The 21,478-nt window shown below is 45.6% G+C and overlaps 2 protein-coding genes across 2 annotated transcripts in view; both read right to left on the bottom strand.

Annotated features, from left to right (window-relative positions):
* LOC149351753 (lysosomal aspartic protease-like) overlaps positions 1-21,478 on the bottom strand; it is a 29,622-nt gene that overhangs the window by 7,546 nt on the left and 598 nt on the right. The window contains exons 3-6 of the mRNA XM_089575640.1: positions 14,846-15,003; positions 7,599-7,882; positions 5,766-5,907; positions 3,296-3,394 (exon numbers count right to left, since the gene is read on the bottom strand). Of these exons, the coding sequence (XP_089431766.1) occupies positions 3,296-3,394; positions 5,766-5,907; positions 7,599-7,882; positions 14,846-15,003 (683 nt within the window). The remainder of the gene's footprint in view (positions 1-3,295; positions 3,395-5,765; positions 5,908-7,598; positions 7,883-14,845; positions 15,004-21,478) is intronic.
* On the bottom strand, positions 8,565-9,101 carry LOC149351754 (uncharacterized). The gene has a single exon (XM_089581090.1). The coding sequence runs from the start codon at positions 9,099-9,101 to the stop codon at positions 8,634-8,636; it is 468 nt and encodes a 155-aa protein (XP_089437216.1). The 3' UTR covers positions 8,565-8,633.

The raw sequence follows: 21,478 nt of genomic DNA, 5'->3' as shown, positions 1-21,478 counted from the left end.
CTGTTTCAGTCTGAGGAGCTCAATTTCGAGCTCCAATTTTTTGATATCAAGCTGCCTTAGAAGGATTGCATCACTGCTTTCCTTCTCGATCGGCGGACCACCATGAATTGGTGGGCTCAGAGAAGATTCAATTTCCTGCGATGCCGAATATTCTTCAGTTTCCTCTGTTACTGACGCCCGATCAGACCTCTGGCTCTCCATCCCGTCTTCCCTCTGAGTTGTCCTTGTGGTGACCACCATGCCCTACCGGCAAACGAACAGGGAAGAGACCAACCTTTGCTTCGGTGCTTTCCACTTTCCGCCTGGCACACTCAGTGATGTCGCTCCACGCTCTGTCGTCCACAGGGAAGTGCGCCACGCGTCAGAAAGTCAGCAGCCGGGTGCAAGTCGTCGCTTGGAACCTGGACGCTCGGGGTTGGATGTTCAAGTTCTCCGTTGAGAGTCGCCCTCACAGGATCTTTCGTTGTAGCCCCGTTCGCTTGAAGGTGCAGATCCTGGAGCCTCTTCGTAGATGTTGGTCCAGCTTAAAATCTTCTGTACAGTGCAGTTGAAGTCGCTCACCCTCCGCAGAAAGCCGCCGCCCAATCCTGTCGACTGCGCCAGTTGAACTCGAGTCCAGGTCTTCTTTTGTGGTGGTGGAGATGGGGGTCCGTTTGGGCGCGACACGTTGCAGGAGGGAGATGAGACGTAGACGAACTTCTTTGCGGAAATGTACAAGCTGGGTTTATTTACAACTATTTACACATATACACATCGACCAGGGTGGTCGCTAGCATTCAGGACGATCGGGAGCACCAGACCAGAGCTCGCCCCTACGAAACACTGTCCTGCCTGGCCGACTGAACTCGCGCTACACGTAGCGGCTCCTCGTCCTTCGGAACGTGGCCAGCGCAAAGCTAGACCCTGTCCGTCTCTCGATTCCGACTCTCCACCAAGAGTCCCTGCCCAAGTCTCCCTTTTTGGCGCCAAACGCCTCCTTAAATCAGTTTCCCCAGCATTCTGGGGACCAACTCAGTGACCAATGAGAGATGGGCTTCTTACAACCAATCAGAGCGTTTTCTCTTCAACTCAACAGACCCACGAGCTTGTTTGCTCGCGGGGGCCGCATGCCTTTGACGAAGCCGATAGCGCTTTTGCGCTTTTCCACACACAGTGAAACACTTTGACAATACCACAAAAGCACGCAAGCACCACTTCCTTCAGCTGTGGCTCCAAACACTACAGGATGGCATCTGAGCCCTCCGGCCAGAGGCAGAGTAATCACAACTCGTTACCCGAATGACCACTTCCATCAGCCTCACGACCATTCGTAATTGCACTCAGCTGCCTCCCACACAAGCTTCCCCCTCAAGTGTCCCTGAAGCTTTCTTTCGCACTGTTCGACGCCGCCGTCGAAGGGTCATTGAACTTAACCCCGACAATAGCCGGGGTACGCGACTCGTACGCACTGTCCGCGGAACGGATCCCCTTCCGGCACCCCTCGCTGCCATTGCTGCTTTTACCTTTTGGGGCGGCAGCCCTTTGACCCCAGCGTTTCCTCTGTCTGCTTAAAAGCTACGCCGCCTAAAACATCTTAAGATAAGGACCAAGTCGGCGGCGCCCGGGGGGGATATGGAGATGGCCCGCTGCCCGGCGGCCCGCAAACTCAACTCCCTCCACTACGGCGTCTCTCATAGCCTGAGTCGCTTTGGGACGTTAAACCAAACCAAACCAAACCAAACCAAACCAAACCAAACCAAACCAAACCAAACCAAACCAAACCAAACCAAACCAAACCAAACCAAACCAAACCAAACCAAACCAAACCAAACCAAACCAAACCAAACCAAACCAGTTCCTATACCAAGCAGTTCCGATAGATTGTACGCCATGTTAATAAACCTTAATAACAAACCTCTGCAAATAATATCGCTGACGTTAATAATCAAAGATGTTATGAAGGTTATTTGTGTCTATTTTTATTATTAGAACGCAGGTCATGGTTGGAAGTCGTGCTGTGATATTTTTATGGGCGCTTATCGTTCTTTTTCTACTGAGTGGCAGCGCGTGTTTTTCATCACTCAGTGTGTTCGCTTGTTTTGAGCGCGCGCGCGTGTAGCATATCTGCTGTTTACAATTTTAAATGATGCTTAAAGAGGTGTCGCCAATGAAGGTTTTCGTTTCCTTAGAGGACGGCTCCGAAACAACGGAGGCTTAAAGGGGATGGAAAGTGACCCCCGCAGCCGACATGTGTGTGTAGATAAATAAATAAAAAAAGGTATTTCATGTAATGTGTTTTAAAATTTCTGAACTTAAAATGTTTATTTACCTGCAGTTATTTGTTTTAAAAAAACGATGGCTTGAAGACACATCAACGAGGGTGCAAGTGTTCGCGTTTCAAAGGCATTTCACGCCCTCGAATGTCTCTGCGGCGTCCTATGTACTGCAAGGACATTCCTACCGAATGCCGTTGAACGGCATTCGAATGACATTCGATTCAGTGGCACTTGAAATGCCTATGTAGCACGGGTAAAAAGCAGCCAAACCGAGCTGCTTCTGTTGTTTTTGTACTTTTTATCAACATTTTTATCGCAATTTTCGGGGTTGGTATAAACATATGAAAGGAAAGAGACATCCAGACGTTTGAAAATTTTAACGAAACAGTGCAGAGATACAGTGTATAGAAGCAGAGCACAGGAATATAGCTTGAGTGTACATTTGTGGCCTAATCCGCCTTAATACGAAGGGATAGCCTGCCATTAATCCGTGATTTTTTTCCTGAGCCATTATTTTGCCTTTATTTTTTTTTCTTGGCCAGCGCAGCCTTTCAAAACGTAGCCGGTCAATGACATTTCTTGATAGCTGGCAACCGTGGTGTCGCACCTGGTGGTGTACCAATGGCAGAGTGTCATAAGGAAGAACTGTTGCAGCACACGAGCCCTGGTGAAGTTACGGAGCCGTCAGTGTTCGGTCATTGAATGCCGCCAGTACAGAGAGTTGCCAGAGAGAGTTAAGCGGAGAAAGTTGCCGAGGGAGATGGCATCAAAAGCGTGAAGTGATGACTTTAGACTCGACAAAGAATTCCTTCGTGAATAATTTAGGTGTGTGCGCCTCTACATGGATCGTACACGCCCATAGGAGAGTGGTCGCCGGCGTTCGTTGATAGCCTATTATGAGCGCTTGCATTTTCTTGTCGGCGAAGAAGGTATAATTATTCTCGCTGAAAGTAAGGACATTGCATCCTTTTGCCCTGCTGCGAAATATGTATCTATGAAATTATAGCTGTAACTGTGACTGGACACAGTTCGACGCATACCTTGACGACGTAATCTTCTGGGCGCACTGTCAGCTGCTTCCCTCCGATTTTGAAGGAAAGGTCTGGGAGTATGCTCACACGTTCGCAGTCAACTTGGTTCTAGAAAAGATCAGCACAGAAGAAACATACATTCAGTAGGCTTCGAAAGAGAACGGGAAATAATGATACAGGTGCCTTTTTATCTGCATATATGACTATCTGGCCAAGCCTGTCCGCGTTGCTCTACTTGCCTTTTGGTAGCACGTTATCACGCTCCTTGCTATCACTGCGCACTTCTCTTTAGAATGCTCCAGAAGATGATTTTATGCGGAGTTCTGTAGAGTGCTGCCATCACAAGCTGTGATGGAGGTTCGTATCGGATAAATCCACCTTTTTTTACCTTAATTTTAATGAGGCACATCCGCTAACAACAGACCTAATTTCAATAGACATCCGTGTTGTTTCTGGTCGCGTATTACAGATGAACCCTCTCTACGCTTCCCAGCATGATCATTTTATGAGTATCAGTCACAGATCGCGGTCACTGCTGCTAATATTAGGAATTTAATCAGCGAATTTAGACGCCTTATTTAAAAATAACAGCAGGGAACACTTGCAGCCTTTGCGATGCCATGCATTCTTCAGGGGCCCATCATGTCTTCTTTTTTCCAGACAGTGGGACTGGATGAACGGACAGGGGATAGATTAAAAGAGAAGATGCTGCTGAAGGAAATATTTAACCTGACGTGCTCATTTTCGAAGTGTTCTCAAAGGTTGTTTGTTTTACGAGAAATTTGTTATACGGAGCCCTCACCGGGGGATTCAGGGCGTAGACCGCCAACATCCGGTCACGTGACGTCCGCGGATCTGCGCTCACGTGACCGGTGTTACTCACATGACCCCCGCCAAGCACGTGACCATGCGCCCGTTGCAACCGTGTGGTAGCCCACAGTGCCTCAAAGTCTGTAAGTTTTAGTCTGTAGGTCTCAGCCATTAGCAAAAGATAGGATGCAGCACAGCAGTAGCTTTCGGTGAGTTTAAAGCGTTACGTAGTAAAACCAGAACACTTGGAAACGTTTTTTGTTTTGTGACACATATAAAAAGCTTTTAAAAACTGTGTACGGAACTTCCAGACAATGTGAAGTTTCCGAACACAGCTGCAACAACCTAAACATTTTTTTTATTCATTTCACCGCTTATTTGGTACTTTGAGGAACTTAAGAGCCAATGGTCTTTCTACGAAATCCATGCCAGAAGCAAGCACATTTTTTGTTTTCTCCTGCTCAAATTTGCCTGCCGGACCTTACATCGCCTGTCAGCTCTTCCGCTCGGCTCTAACCAACTAGATTTTTCGCGACGTCTAAACCGCCGACCAACAGCATTTGCAGCGTGGGAATCTTCATGGTGAAAGGAGCTTACAATCTTGGACAACTTAACCTGAGATGGAGCGAGGGCCAACAAGTACCAGTGGTGCCGTGCAGCGGCGAGGAAGTGGACCAATAACGGGCGAAGCACACGGCGCAAGAGTGTAGACGTGCAGACAAACGCCTCGTTTCGTTGTCACGTTATTTCTTTGTTGGTTTTTGTTCTCGCGGCTGCATGGAGCCGCCCGTAGTGTGTGGTCGCCGCTGCATTTCAGATTAGCTTGTCTATGACCGCAGCTAATCGTGTGAATTTTAAAAGTGAGGTGCGGAGCCAGGCGCTGCAACCCACCGCTACCGTTTTTTTTTTCCTGACGTCGTCAGCTTTTGTGCGCGATTCTAACTCCCCAATACGTTATCCACACTACCTCAAAAGTGCATTAATCGTGCGTGGTTTAGGCGGCGATGCCGAGCAGGGGCGTTCAATATATAGCTGAGATGTTCAAGTACGCATACGACGCAGTCGGGATGTGCTTAATCGACCAGTTCAGTTTGTGTCAGGGGCACCGAGGGCGAACTGAAGTCAGCCTATAATGATATGGTACCGCCTTCTAATCATGAACAGACCATTCTCACCGAAAACGGAGCTGTTATAAGGTAGAAGAGACGAAAAAAAACAAAACGAAATACAGGTGTTGCCTCCATTGACCGATATTTGCCAAGTAAAATTCGTGCGCAGACACCGATTTTTCTTGCGCGAATCCGAAAGGCTATGTTTTACTGCCATTCACTTCAAAACGGTGGAAACCAGTCCTTTTCGATAAGGAGGTCACGAGTCTGAATCGACTGACGGGAAGATTTTTACATCCAATTTTCCCGCCGGCAAACCCATCTTTTCCTGCCGAGAAAGCCAGATAATCATTTCTTACTGAGGACAATAGTTAAACATAGCTATCCTAAGTGTCCCTTCAAGGAGGATCAGCACACAGAGTGAGTCGACATGCTTAGTTGTATGATTAATTGGTTTCTTTCTTTCAGCAGTGATCCTCGGCTATAGAATGGTGCTAATAGTAAATTTTTTTACAGTGGGCTAGTGTAATCGATAATCTCCACGCCAAATGATGCAGTACCAGTTCCGAAGAAAAGGGTGTGGCGCCTAGCAGCTTGTTCATGCGGTTGATTTCTTCCACAGGTCCAGTGATGACCGAGCTGCCCGTGTCTACGATCGCCTCGCAGCCTTCCTCGCAGAACTCGAGGTTTCCAACCTTGACGCTGTTCAGTAGGACAGAAGAGGGACTCACTGCTGAGCTAGTTCAGTAAAGCAGATTTGGAACAAACTGCATCGTTCTGATATTACTCGAGAGAAAAAGGAAACAAGGACTGCTTGCCCTACCATTGCCTTTGCAACGCGTAACGAAGCAAAGAAAAAAAACACGGAAAGGGAAAGACGCGGAAGTAAGCCGAAAACAATTACAAAAATAGAGAGAGTTTGATGAAAACGCATTGTTTGAAGCACACAAACCATAACAATGGTATTCACATGGATGATCCGCATCCGCAGATATCGATGCCCAGATAGGACTATCTGGGCATCTGGGCATGGAAGTAATCTATCTTCCACCGTTCGTTTGTTCGCCGACGACTGCGTCATCTACCGGAGCATCACTTGTAACAGAGACACTTACCATCTGCAGTGCGACATAAAACTTGTGGAAGAGTGGTGCGCAAACTGGCTAATATCTTTAAACGTTAATAAAACAACGCTAGTATCATTTCATCGTCGTCAATCGTATCCTACTCCCAATTACACCCTTCGCGGTTCCATGATATCACACGCATCTTCATATAAATATTTAGGTATTAGCCTAACACAGGATTTCTCTTGGACCACCCACATAATGAACATAACCAACGAAGCTAACCGTGTTCTTGGTTATCTAAAGCGTAACTTGCGTTTGGCACCTGCTTCCGTAAAACTGTCCGCCTATTTAACTCTTGTCCGTCCTAAACTTGAATATTCATGCTCAATCTGGGACCCCCAACAAATTAACCTAGCCAAAACTCTTGAGTACGTCCAGAGCCGCGCGATAAGATTCGTATATACTGATTACTCATATCATACGAGCGTAACAGCATTGAAAGCAAAAGCTAACCTCCCCAGCCTTGAATCCCGTCGAAAAATAGCCAGACTCTGCCTTTTCCACAGGTTTTATCATTCGCATTTCAACCAATCCGTTATCACCCCTGCATACCGCCTTTCACTTCGCATCAGTCATCCGAAAGCTGTTCATACACCTCGAGCATCTACTTCTACGCACCTAAAATCATTCTTCGCCCAGACCGCAAGAGATTGGAACGACCTACCCGCTGAAGCTTTCATCCATTCTGGCCTGGAATACTTCAAATCATTCATCAGTGATTTTTTTCAATGATATGTATGCCCACCCCTCATGTAATGCCCCTAGTGGGCCTTGGATGTACTAATAAATAAATAAAATAAATAAAATATATAGCGTGCACGTTCCCGATTTCTCTAGTAGTGACATGCCGACGTCCTTCATAGTGGAGCGAACACCTCAGCCGAATACCTTGTTTCTGCCATTTTCTTGCTCCTTTTCCCTCTGTATTCCGTCGCAAAAAACGTTACTAAGGCAATAAGTGATGTCTTTTTTACTTATTTATTTTATTTTTAGTCTTAAACTATGCCGAGAGCCTCCACGAATACTGCTGGACGCGAGGGCGATGAAGAACCAGCCGTCGAACCCACATGAACTTGCTATCTGTGCGAAGCTCGCCTTGCCTACCGTGTGTTTTCAAACGAAGTAGAATTCTTCAAAAAAAAAACGTTGGCCGTGCTTTTTCGGCACTTTTCAGGTTTAAACCAATACTCCGAGACGTGCATGATATGCCAATCACGAGACTAGTTTTAGCCTGGAGATAACAACTGCAAGTCCCAAACGTACCTGCCGACAGGGAGCTGCCAGTAGCCCTTCTTAGAGACGGGCACGTACAATATCTCGCCAGAGTAGTGGGCTGCGTCAATGCCCCCGAAGTAGACCTCTCCACCCTCGACGCCGGTGCCGCCACGCTTGAGGAACACCGAGAACACAGGGCTCTTTACGACTCCCTGCTGAATCATGTTGTCAAAGACCGGCGTCGCTCCCAGCTCTGACTGCTCCGGGTAGGCCAGACCAAGGATGCCGTCGAATTTGACGTAGGCGAACGCTGTGCCACGCCTGTTGTCCGACTAGGCCATTGAAGACGAAATGAACGAATGAATGAATAAATAAATAAATAAATAAATAAATAAATAAATAAATAAATAAATAAATAAATAAATAAATAAATAAATTGCACTTTCGCCGACAAGAAACTCGCGCAAACATCGAACGGCGCATGCGAACAATCAGTTATTACCGTGCCGTCATTGCCAAAAGTAACCAGCTGCCCTTACGGCTCCTCATGCTAACAGGAGAATTATCATGCATAAGCCGAAAGCGACGGGACAGGTTCACGTCACGCTCAGTCCACAATATCCTTTATTTATTTATTTTTTTTTTTCAGAAATATTCTGGTGGTTCAGCTGGGCTAAAACCTGCTATTGCCAGCTTGACCAGGCAAAGATTTTAGGCGAGAGCATTACTAAAGACGCTGTTATCTTCTGCAAGTTGAACGCATTTTTTAGTGATAGCTTCACTAGGCCGTGTAAGCTTCAGTTTTGACCTTGAAGCGTGTAGGCTTTCAGTTTTGACCTTGAAGCGAAAGAAAGTTAAAAAAAAAAATGCTCCCGTCGGGGAATCGAACCCCGTTCTCCCGCGTGACAGGCGGGGATACTGGCCACTATACTAACGAGGAAACTTTCTTTTCTTTATTGCATGGAAGAACTTCCGTAAAAAGGGGGAAAACCTTCAATCAAACTGGATCGCGTCTCAAGTTACCGGGCTGCTTAATACGAGCCCGCCATAGCCCTAACTCAACACTGCATCCCCATCAAAACATCAAAATTCAGGGAGGCACACACATGCATCTAGGCACGGCAGCCAGCTTGGAGGTTCTTCGCGTGCAGCATATACACTCCTCACCAAAGCACACTGTTCACGAAACACAGATTTGGACGATCTTGGTGGCTCGGCATCTCTGTCCATCACACGGCTTTTCCACAGACTTAATAGTCCTATCAACACAAACAGATCATAAGGCACAACAGAGTTTTTGCCAACAGGCAGAAATCTAATAGTGTATGGTGTAATTTCAATGTCCTTAAGAGTTCGTTGTTGTATGTCCCAAAAGAACATGGCATCACGGCACAGGATGAAGCAATGATCAATTGTCTCAGGCACGTTACACAGACGGCAATTCATATTCCAGGGTACAAACATCTCCTTGTCATTAAAAAATGTCTTGACAGGCAGCGTCGCTGTGCGTAGTTTGAAAAATAACGTTTTAGCGGCTGCCTGAATGCACATCCGCCTAACACGCTTTAGAGCACTGATGTCCAAAGACCCCAGGAAAACGGTTGCATCGGCGATTAAAAACCAAAACATTCATGTTAGGAGAAGGTAAGTGACGCCAACCAAGTACGTGAGAGGCGTGAGCGAGACCCTAGAGACCCGAGAGCGAGACCCCTACGTGAGAGGCGTGAGCGAGACGCTCGGTCGCATTCTCGGAAAAGAAGGGGTGCTGACAACGCACAAACCGACCAGCACTATCGGTCGCCTTCTCCCCCGCCCAAAAAACCGGCAGCCCAGAGAAAAGGCCCAGGGCGTCGTGTACAAAATTCCGTGTTCCGTCTGCCCGGCGTCGTACATAGGGGAAACGAAGAACTTCGCAGAAAGGATGAACCAACACAAAGCGGACGTCCGTCACATGAATCGTCAACGCAGCGCCGTGGCCGAACACTGTGAAGGGTGTGACCACCCAATTGACTTCGACAGCACCATTGTATTGGAAACGGAAGCTAACCCACGCAGGAGGCTTCTACTCGAGTCGTGGCACATACAGCAAACACGAGAGAATGTTAATCGTTCCCTGGGGACTCTCCCCTCATCCTACGTCCATGGGCTGCGGCCATTGACCCGCAGGTCCTCCACACAGGGGCTTAAAAAGCCAAGCTGCGCTCGCCCGTAGTCACACCGTGAAGAAGGGGCCGAGCCGGTCCCGAAACGTCGTGTTTTTCCTGTATTTTACTTGGTTGGCGTCACTTACCTTCTCCTAACATTAAATTTCCCAACCAGACAGACTTCTGTCGAATGTTTTCTTTTGAGTCTATACGCCAAGACTTCGGCATCGAGACCATGCAGCTAGTGAAGCGATACGTCAACATCACCAAGAGTATTGCTGTCTTCCGGACACATCTAAACTTCAACAAGACCTGCAAGGAAAAGGATGTGATACCCGTGAGCCTTCGCCTAAAGCGCCCTGTAACCACCGCAGAAGGCCTACGGCTGGTGTCCAAAACGGAGCAACAGTTATTAAGTGCGCGGATACACGAGTGCCATTCCGTTCTCCGCAAAAAGGAGCTGGACCGGTTCTTCGCGCGCCGCCAACTAGAACACAGGATGCCTGAGCTCTTCCCGCGGGTGGACGCCTTTGCCATGGAAGCGGCCTCCACTGCAGCCAACAAACATCGTGAGTGTCAAAACAAGAAGTTGTTTGCCCTACAGCAACGGCAGAAGAAACAGCCTGACCCCCATAACTCTGGCTTTGTAAAGAACCTCTCCTCCCGTCGCTTAACACCGCCCGAATCCTCTGTTCTCGCAAAAGGACATGGATTCAACATATCATCTGGTCCCGCCCTCCCAAAACTAGTCGCGGCTGTTGAAGATGCGGTCCAGCACCTGGAGCCGCACGTCAGGGAAGAGGTCCGCCTGAAAGCGATTGGTGTCATCGCCAAGGTACCCCCCAAATTTCCGAGCAATCTGTCTCAACTGGAACGAAAAGCCCTACGCGGTCTCAGGGACGACACCGACATCGTCATACTCCCGGCAGACAAGGGCAACTCTACAGTGGTGATGGACCGACGCGACTACGAGGAGAAGGCGTCAGCCCTTTTGAGCAGTGGGGCGTATGAGAAGGTTCGCAAGGATCCGACTTCAAACACTCAGGCAACACTCAACAAAACCCTGGCAGAGATGTTCAAGCGGCATCCTGATTTCAAATGGCTTTACCTCCGCCTCATCTCCAGAAACGGCTCAGCTCCAGGTTTTTACGGGCTACCTAAAACTCACAAACCTGGCGTCCCCCTTCGGCCAATTGTAGACTTCACCCTGTCTCCTCTGCGACGTCTCTCTGACTACCTGCACAAGGTACTGGCGCCGCTCGCCGGCAGAACACCCACGCATGTACAGAATTCGCGGCATTTCGTCCAACTTGTCTCGAACCTTACCGTGGAGGAAGACGAAAGCCTAGTCTCATTTGACGTGGTGTCGCTATTTACCTGCGTACCGGTTCCCCTTGCTGTGTCCGTCGCTCGCCGCGCACTCGAAAACGACCAAACGCTGCACGAGAGAACTCCACTCAACGTCGATGAGGTATGTCGCCTTCTCGACCTCTGTCTGCGCAGTACCTTTTTCACCTACAACGGAGAATTTTTCAAGCAAACAACCGGAACTGCTATGGGGGCATCAATTTCAGTCACAGTGGCTAACCTAACCATGGAAGACGTCGAAAGCCGGGCCCTCTCCTCCTTTAATCCCAAGCCAAAGTTATTCCTCCGTTATGTAGACGACTGCTTTTGTGTGGTGAAAACCTCAGAGATAGAAAACCTCCAGAGTCATCTAAATTCAGTTGAACCGGCCATACAATTTACTGTTGAACATGAACAGCAGGGCAGCCTGCCTTTTCTGGATGTCCTACTTACAAGGCACGACAAAGGCCTGCAGTCCTCGGTGCACAGGAAGCCAACCCACACAGGACGGTACCTACATTTCGATTCGAACCATCCCATCCCGCACAAAGCATCTGTCGTGACGTCATTACTGAAGAGAGCCGACTCCATATGTTCCTCAAGTGAAGATAAAAGGAAGGAGAAGAACCGAGTCATTTCTGACCTCCAAAAGAACGGCTACCCAAGCTCATTCATCCGGCGCATTATCAGGAAGCAAGAAAGGCAAAACAAAATCCGGTCTATTATTTCCTCAGACGCATGCCAGAAGCGGAAACGTGTTTGCATCCCCTACGTGAGAGGCGTGAGCGAGACGCTCGGTCGCATTCTCGGAAAAGAAGGGGTGCTGACAACGCACAAACCGACCAGCACTATCGGTCGCCTTCTCCCCCGCCCAAAAAACCGGCAGCCCAGAGAAAAGGCCCAGGGCGTCGTGTACAAAATTCCGTGTTCCGTCTGCCCGGCGTCGTACATAGGGGAAACGAAGAACTTCGCAGAAAGGATGAACCAACACAAAGCGGACGTCCGTCACATGAATCGTCAACGCAGCGCCGTGGCCGAACACTGTGAAGGGTGTGACCACCCAATTGACTTCGACAGCACCATTGTATTGGAAACGGAAGCTAACCCACGCAGGAGGCTTCTACTCGAGTCGTGGCACATACAGCAAACACGAGAGAATGTTAATCGTTCCCTGGGGACTCTCCCCTCATCCTACGTCCATGGGCTGCGGCCATTGACCCGCAGGTCCTCCACACAGGGGCTTAAAAAGCCAAGCTGCGCTCGCCCGTAGTCACACCGTGAAGAAGGGGCCGAGCCGGTCCCGAAACGTCGTGTTTTTCCTGTATTTTACTTGGTTGGCGTCACTTACCTTCTCCTAACATTAAATTTCCCAACCAGACAGACTTCTGTCGAATGTTTTCTTTTGAGTCAAAACATTCATGATGGCATATTGTGTGCTTAATTTCTTGATCACTTTTATGTATTTTGAAGCGAGAGCTTCACTTTGCCATGTAAAGCCAAGGTCGCCGTGCTTTCTGTTTTGACCTTGAAGCAATCCAGAAGTCGAACCATGAAGAGCTTATGGTGTTACAATGGTATGCTACCCCATGGTACCCAAGGTCAAGGTCAAAGAGGGTGGTCGTGTGATATGTGACGTCATAGCATGCGTGGCATGGCGTGATCCACGTGACTGACGACGTCATAACTTGTGAATATGAGGAGCGCGTAGCGCCCCCGGGCCATACGTATGCAGCGGGATGGGAGACGAACACCCGCCGTAGCAGCTCGCCGAGCTGCAAGGTTACAACGACAGTATGAAGTATGCTGAATAAAGAATTTACCGAGCTTAACATGTGACGCTATCGCTTCTTACTAGGTTTAGCCGGAGCTAAACCACCAGCAATTTTTTTCCAATCTGTATTTACTCGTCTGGCACCACGTGCGCCGTTGCTATCAAACGATTTTGACCGCCCCATGTCTCATGCTACCATAAGCGAAGCCGGTGTCATCTTCCGTTTGAGCAGTCTGTATGTTAAAAAAAAAACTCTGGCCTTGTCAACATATCATATGCTGTTTTCAAAAGATACGTGTTCGTGTTTGTGAAATATTTGCATAAAATTTTTGTAACTTCCTTACAAGCATCAATAATCCCGATGATTGGCTTGTGGCAAAAGTTATTCCCTTACATAAATCAGGCTCACGCTTTGACATAAACAATTTACAGGCCAGTTACGTTAGCAAGTACGTGTTGCAAGGTGCAGGAGCACAATTTTTAGACAGACCATATCACACCTAGAGTGTTATGGTCCACAATATGACCGACAGTGCGGCTTTAGGGCTGTCTTGTAAAATTTAATCAACTTGCTGAAGTAACTACCGATCTTGCTGACGCGTTTAACACAGGAGGCCAAATAGATGCTATATTCCAGAATTTTTCAAAAGCGTTTTGCGTCGTTTCCCACGAGGATTTAGTAACCAGGCTTAAATATTTCGGAATGGACGAACAATTAATATCGTGGATAACCTGCTATCCGAAGAACAGAGAGCAATGTGTTGCCATGAATGGGCCCATTTCTAGCAATTTTGAAGTTCCTTCGAGGGTTCCGCAGGGCTTATGCTCGGGCCATTTTGTTTCAGGTTTATATAAGAGATACTCATTTCTGTGTTGACTGTGAGTATAAATTAAACTTTTTTGGGATGATTGCGTCATTTACTCAACCATAAGTACCAGGGAAGACAAAGTTAGGTCTTACTACTCGTTGCGGTAAATACAAACATGTTTTCAAGATAGCGGTTAAAGTTAAACGCATCGAAGACCGCCAGTGTCACTTTTACTGATAAGAAAAGTCCATCGGAATTTATTTACCCTCTAAGGAACGTTGCAGTTACTAAGACTAACTAAATTAAGTATTTGCGTTCGACAATAATCAGTAAAACAAGTTGGGAGCCTCACATTGATGCTATCGGTGCTAATGCGAAAAGAAAATTGTGCTTCCTGAGAAGAAGACTCCGTATTACCCCTCCCGCATCTTATGGTAGCCAGTAGGAAGAGAACTTAACAAAACTGAATGGACACAGAGTTTGGTTCTGTACGCTTCATATATTTAGACTACACCCATTGCTCCAGGATCAAGGCAAACTTGCAGGCGCTTTAGAAGCGGAGATTAAACTCTACATTGCAATTTATTTACCTCCTGTATAGCGGTCACTTTAAACTAAACCCAATGCATTACGTTAAGGAACCTTTATGGCCCTCATATCACGAGTAAATAAGAGGAAAACGGCACATAAGCCATTTCGCCATATAACATACATAAGCTCTCATTGTTCCCATTTGCGATTTCTCATTGGAACAAACTCTCGGATGACATAGAACTTCTATAGAAATGTTTGTTCATAAAATTAAGGGCTTTGAGTTTTCGTAGTTCTTTTGTACATATGGGGTATTTTGCTTGTTTTGTTTTATAGACGTCACACGGTAACTTGTTTTGGCTGCAAATTAATCTTTCTGTCATGCATTTTCCAAATAATCAATACGTTTGCTTTCGTATTTTGCAGTACTATTCCCCCTCCTGCATGGGCCCGAGGTGGCCCTGCAGTATATGTAAATAAATAAATTACAATCGCAGCCGACGAGGGCCAGAGGTCGCAGCGTCGCCGCCCCTCCGCCACCCCGCTTTTCCGAAGTCATGGTAGCCTGGTTATTATTTGCAAATATGGTACGGCTTAAATGATGAAAAAAAAAAAGTGTCGCTGATTATTGGTTCCTTGGTCGACTGACTGATTGCAATGGATAGCTAAATTGAACGGCTGTCGGCATCTCACCTGAACGAAACTTTGGCCTTTCACAGTGTGCTTCTCGATGGTGACGACGTCAACAGCGACCTCGCCGTGAACTGGCCCACTTTCGTAGACCAGTTCTACGCGCGTGTCGTTGCTCACGTATGTGCATGACTTCGCAGGATTGTAGAGCTGGTGGAGACCTGGACACGGAATGGAATATGCCTAGGAACATTCTTTCGCAACGTTAGCATTAATAGAATAAAAATTGTATGCGGCGGTGATTTAAATATTGATACGCTGGCTAATAAGAATGCTACTCGAAAAATGATATGGTTGCTCGAGTGTTCGGAACTAATTATGTTATCAGCCTACCAACCAGACTTACCGTAAGCTCAACAACATTAATAAACCTATTTGTGAGTAACATCAGTAATAATGACATCAAAGCTGGATCAATTGCTAGTGATATCAATGATCATTTCCCCGTATATTTAGCCAGTAAAACCCTACATTTCAAATACGTCATATTTCGTCCGAAAATATTAATAACTTTGGTCAGAAAAATAATGAATGTATCTTGGACAGCAGCATTATGCTCAAATAATAAAATGTTGCATTCGACATGCTTCTTTTATTATTTAAAAAAACACTTGACGAGAACTTATTCAAGAGATACAGCCCCCCCAAGAAAAATAAGGAAACCATGGATCACTGAAGAACTGCTTGGAAAGATTAAAACGAAAAGTTCAGTGTATCAACATTTTCCTTCAGAACGTGAGCCTAAATTCTTGAAGAACTTCAAGCTCCGTAACCATCTATCTAAAAAACGGCGTAAACATTCCAGAAGTAGCTACTTTAACAACTTATTGGCCAAATCATTTAACGGCACTGCTGTTATGTAGAAAGAGTCAACGCGCTGATTGGGTCATGAAACACAGTAACTCAGTTACGGAAATTATGATCAGTAATGTCCAGCTAAAATAAGAGTAGTTTCACACGCGTTTAATGATCAGCTGGTGAGTTTAACTTCTCACGATTTTTAGTAGGCTAAGTTGCATATATGAACAAGGAATGTGAGCATACGATATTTTTACACCGTGTTAGTGAAGCAGAAGTTGTTTCAGCACTCATGGAATTAAATAACTCTACATTCTGCGGTTTTTATGACATCAAGGTGCGCTTAGTAAATTTTATTGGCTGATATAATCAACAGCCACTCACTTATCAATCTCTGTCTTATAAACGGTTTCTTCCCTGAGGTATTGCGAATAGGAAAAGTGTGTGTTTTATATGAGATAGGTGACAGAAATAACCTAAATAATTACAGGCCAATATCAATCTTAAAAATTTTTACTAAAGTCCACTCAAAATCTTTTCTTTCAGACCTAGAACTGTTTACAGATGAATACAACTTGGTAACAATTTAACAGTACGGCTTCCGAAAACAACGCTTCAAAGAACTTGCCCTGCTTGATCATACAGAGTTCACTGTATCAAAAGTATCGAAGGAAAATACTTTGTAATAGGAATTTTCGTCGACTTTAACAAAAACATTTGACTCTCTTGACGGTGTTTCGTTCTTCTGGTGATAACACCCTCTGTCGCGCGGAACGTATTGCTGATTTCTTGTTCATCGTGACGCGCGTTTGAAAAACGCTGATATCGCGGGCGAAATAAGCGCCACGGCAGAGCGCTGCGCGGCTCTTTCCTGGCCGGCTGCCGAGATGGAATAAAGGCATTCCTGACAACCCTCGGTGTCGCCGCTTGCTCGTTGTTCGTCGAATCGCCCAGAAACGTAACAACGGAAGTTTTATGCTACAAAAGCAGTCTTTATGGCATACGTGGCATTGCCTATAATGTTATTCAGTCATAAGAACTTAGTCATAAAAAACACTATGTAAGTTTAAGTAGTTACTTGTCGTCTATAAGCCTAATTTCTTGGGAGTATCACAAAAAAGTACCTTAGGCCGGTACCTTTTTAAAATATTCATAAGTTATATCGTCAACTTGGACGGCTCCGTGACATTTGTAACACACGCATATTATACACGCCTTTATATTACAAATGAGGACAGAGAGAACCTATTCCGGCGTGGAAACAACATACTACAGAAACTAGAAGACTGGGCTTCTAGCAACGCATTACTTATTAATACTGAAAAAAAAAACAACAGCTAAGGCCGTAATGTTTAGAGCGAAAGGGAAGCAACCAGACTTGTTATTAAATAGCAGAACCACTGAAACAGTGAGTACTATAAAAACTTTAGGTGCATTTTTCAAGGAATATATGCTATGGAACACGCATATTGAACATATCGTTACTAAATCCGCATGTGTATTAGGCTCCATGTGTCGCATCATGAAATTACTATAGGTGAATGCTAGACTTTTTATCTATCGTTGGCTTTTTCTTTCCAATACGAAATACGATTTGGTGTGGGGAACACTAACGAAAACAAATATGTGAAAGTTAGCAAAACTTCAAAATGAGATCATTAAAATTATCTTCTATAGCAGTTCAACTTACAACTTTGACTTCTTTGCAAAAGAATATTTCTTTGGTAGTGTAATTACCTAATATATACGACTATCGTTTGTAAAAAACATTGAGGAGCAAACAAAAACAATAAATAAACTTGTTATCGCACCTCGCATGTTTAAGAGCAAATAGGCATTATTGTAAAACACTTTATTCGAAGTTCCGCTGCCCGGTCTACGCGCCAGTTATGATGCGGAAATGTTATGTAGAACTGGTCCTAAAATGTACAGTTTTTTTTTTCATGGAAGGTGCAATTAACATAAACAAGTTATAATCAAGTGCACTGAGCAAGTGCTTTTGTAATGCTATTCTTCTTCTCCACAATTATAAAAATACTGGAATGCCTAAATATGAAGACTGCACGTACCTACGATCCATTTGTTCGTGATCAATGTTCGTGAACAATGGTTTATGGTTTATGGGGGTTTAACGTCCCATAGCGGCTCAGGCTATGAGGGACGCCGTAGTGAAGGGCTCCGGTAATTGCGACCACATGGGGGCTCTTTAACGTGCACTGACATCGCACAGCACACGGGCGTCTAGAATTTCCGAAATTCGAACGCCGCGGCAGGGATCGAACCTCTGCCTTTCGGTTCAGCAGCCGAGCGACATAACCTTTGAGCCACCGCGGCGGCTTCTGTGAATAATGTGTTGCATGTAGGTTCTACTAAGTGCGCCTCTGAATGATTGAGGACTTGTTGTTTTCATTCAATGGTAGAGGTGTTTATTGCTTTTAGGTGATACTAATTGTCGCTCTGCATAAAATGTGTGCTGATGTTAGGCTCATGTAGAGGAGATAGGAGACTGTCAAGCTGCATAAATGCAGTTTTTCTTCCATCTCCTCATGTACCATACATGAAAATAAATTCAAATCGAAATTCAAACCCGCTTCTCATACCAGGTGTACGGACAATATAATGAGCTTACCAACTGTGGCTAGTATGCGCTCCTATGGTGTCCTGGAGTTGGTAGGGGTATGGTAGGGGAGTTGCCATTTTAGAGCATCACTACGGCCACTTTTTAAAAAGCGTACGGCCACCAAGGCTATTAAAGCCCCTCTTTGTAAAACGGGACATGTTTGTGGAAGTAGTTATCTGTTCGCGAGGGTGGTAATCATACCTTGCCCGATAAACAACTATGGGAGTGATTAAACTATAATGCCATTTCTCGTGCGAACAGTATACAGCAAGTGTCAGCAGAGAATGTTGTGAGACCTTTTTACAGGTCGATGCAATTCTCATTATTGCAAATTTTATTTGGCCCCGCGGACGACAATCATAGGGTCCGCCTCCGAAAGGGCGCTATTTGTGAGCTATACGCGATCCTTTTCAAATTACTCAGCAACACCACATCCTGCGTAGGCCTCACTACGGCCGCTTATACACTGCGTTACAAAGTTACTGTGAATTGAAAGCTGGCCTGATGATGCCGAAGTTTGCCCACTTGTCGTATTTGACGAAGTTATATTTGCCGATGCCGCAGCCTGCCCAAGACGTTGCACCTGTCCAACTGAATACTAAGAAAAGCGATAAAAAATCTGAGGGTTTTAACGTAGTTCAACTGAATAGACGTGCGAGAGCATGTTAAGCCTGATTGGCTCATGGTTTTGCTTTGCTGGTTCGTCAGCACGCCTGGCGACGATATTAGAGTTAGATTAAGCTCTTATCGAGGTTAAGCTGATCTGATCTGTTCGCGTCGCACACGGAAATTGATGAAGAGAACGGTGTGCAATGCACAGCGTGAGATTGTATTGCATTTTAACACGAGGCGTGATCGGCTATGACGATAGCATAGTGTGCACTGTGCTATCGCCACAGCCGATCACGCCTCGTGTCGAGCAACTTTTCACAAGTGTTATAAACGGTTGAGCCTTCAGTGGTTCCCGTATTATGGGTCGCGAATTGAAGACATTGGCTTATGCGGATGACCTTGCGATTTTCAGCGCTGATAAGCCAAGCATCGACGAGGTTATTCGTTTAAAGAAAGAGATCTGTTCAGTGGCAGGAGCTGGGATTAATCGTTTAAGAATTGCGGTCTCTGGTTTGGTATGTGGGAAACGACGCCTGCTGAATATGCTGGTACGCAATGGACACAACGGACATCCAAGTACTTAGGCGTCCCTTGAGTGCCATATACATGCAGTGCGCACGACTGGAAAGGCCATGTGCCAACTCTTCGGCACTATGCTCATACTTTTGTCCCCCATGGCCTCCCGATATTTGGCAGGGCGTCCACATGTAATCTGTTTCTGGCCACTAATATTTATCATCTACTCCAATTTATTCATTTCACTAGAATCTATATCCAGCGTTTTTACAGAATTTTCGCCACTTTTGTGTGGGATTCGTCTTTTGAATCTATGAGGCGTGATAACCTTTTCCGGCCTGTAAGCGCTGGCGGCCTTGGTTTAATTCACCCGTATGTCCGGCAGGTAGTTTCACGTTTCATGTTTTTCCGTGACACTACCCACCCAATAGTACGTGCATTCTTGCAAGTTAATTTAATTCTTGTTTTGTGGAACCTCATTGCGTCTTCTAATGTTTCTAATGATCGCCCGTGTTTGTGGGGCTTCATGCATGAGATGTATTTGGCTGTTCGCTTAATGGTTGTTCTCTTCTCCCCTGAGTTACTGTTTCAATGTCGAATAAACGATTGTACAGGGATTTAATTTGCATGATCTTCCCTCCGCCTATGTACCGCTCTGTGTTTTTTGTGTTACCTGGACATGAAGTGCCTAAAAGGGTGCGTAGAATTCCCCTATCGCCGTATACAAAGGTGTTTTCTATATATCTACCTTGCGGGACGTTTCTCGTTAAAACATTGTTAGAAAAAAGCAAGTTCTTGTGTCTGCGGTAAATTGCCGCCATGGTGATGTTCTAGAAACGATTGCGCATTGTTTCAGTGATTGCAAAGATGCAGTACTCTTTCGGGATATCTTGAGACGGACATTGAGAAAAAAAAACTTATTTTGGCACCGCAGTCTGTTCGATATTTCAATGCACTGCCATTTGTTGATGAACCCTTAGACGTGTTCTTTCTGATTGGACTATGCAGCCTCTGGAAAACGCGCATGATGGACCGACATTGTGAATCTGTTGTTTCTTTAAAAGTCCACTTCAGCAGAATGATTGTTCATCTAAAGGAATTGTACGAGCAGACTAAATCTGACGCAATCAATATTCGCAAGACGTTAGAGAATACCTGTAGCGCGCAGGCCTTGATTAATCAGCAAATAGATAAATCTTGGAGTGTTTCTCTTTTTCTCGTAGTGAAGCTTGAATATTTATTTAATCTCGTTAACCTGACTTTTACGGAGAAGGAGGATGCCCGCCATATCTGAGTAGCTTAGTTGATGAATGAGCTCACTTGGATTTGTTAAGAATAAGTGCAGTCAGCTTTTTCAATTTATTCTAGTTTTCTTCTTATGTGTTTTGTAGAAGGAACATCACGATTTGCACGGTTGTGGAGTCGGCTGTAACGTAGGCCCGTCCAAGGACACGCTTTGTGCTGCGCCTAGAATCATTGACTGGATGAACTGGCTTGGCTATTGGCATCCAAATGAGATTAGCCGCTTTCTTAGTTCTCTTTGGCACCATTTTGAGCAAATGGCCAAGAACAGTTAAGTTCTTGCCAAATAAGCGAAATTCTTGATATTGATGGTCATTTGCCAGTCATGACACCATTTCAGTTGTCCTCACCATGACGTGGTCATTCGATGCCATCATTGGACAGCATATTATGTAAGCACTGACGAAAACGAACAAAGTCTATGTCATGCTTCGTGATCTTTTAATCTTTAACGCTGGAAACACCTGACAATGGCACGTATACAGGGGACGAAAGAAAATAAATTTCCTACGTAATCGCACGCTACATCATGATACAAACTTATCGACTGATATTCAAGAATAATATGCCTGAGGTTGAAGTTGAAATGACTGATCTTAAGAAGAAAACATTAAGCAGCCGTTAACCTTGGTTCACCTTCGCCCCACGTCGTGGTCCTGAGGGTGACAAGAGGTTGTCACCGGTCACATGAGCTCACAAACTCACATCATTGTCACCGGCGGAGTGCGAAACACGACTCTTGAAAGTAGCGCTTAACTTCGCCCCGGCTTGCTTTTCATGTTTAATCT

The sequence above is a fragment of the Amblyomma mixtum genome, chromosome 3 (assembly GCF_055824585.1).
Source record: "Amblyomma mixtum isolate Tamu chromosome 3, ASM5582458v1, whole genome shotgun sequence".
In the NCBI taxonomy this organism is placed as follows: domain Eukaryota; kingdom Metazoa; phylum Arthropoda; class Arachnida; order Ixodida; family Ixodidae; genus Amblyomma; species Amblyomma mixtum.
This window is presented reverse-complemented; position numbering and strand designations above follow the sequence as displayed.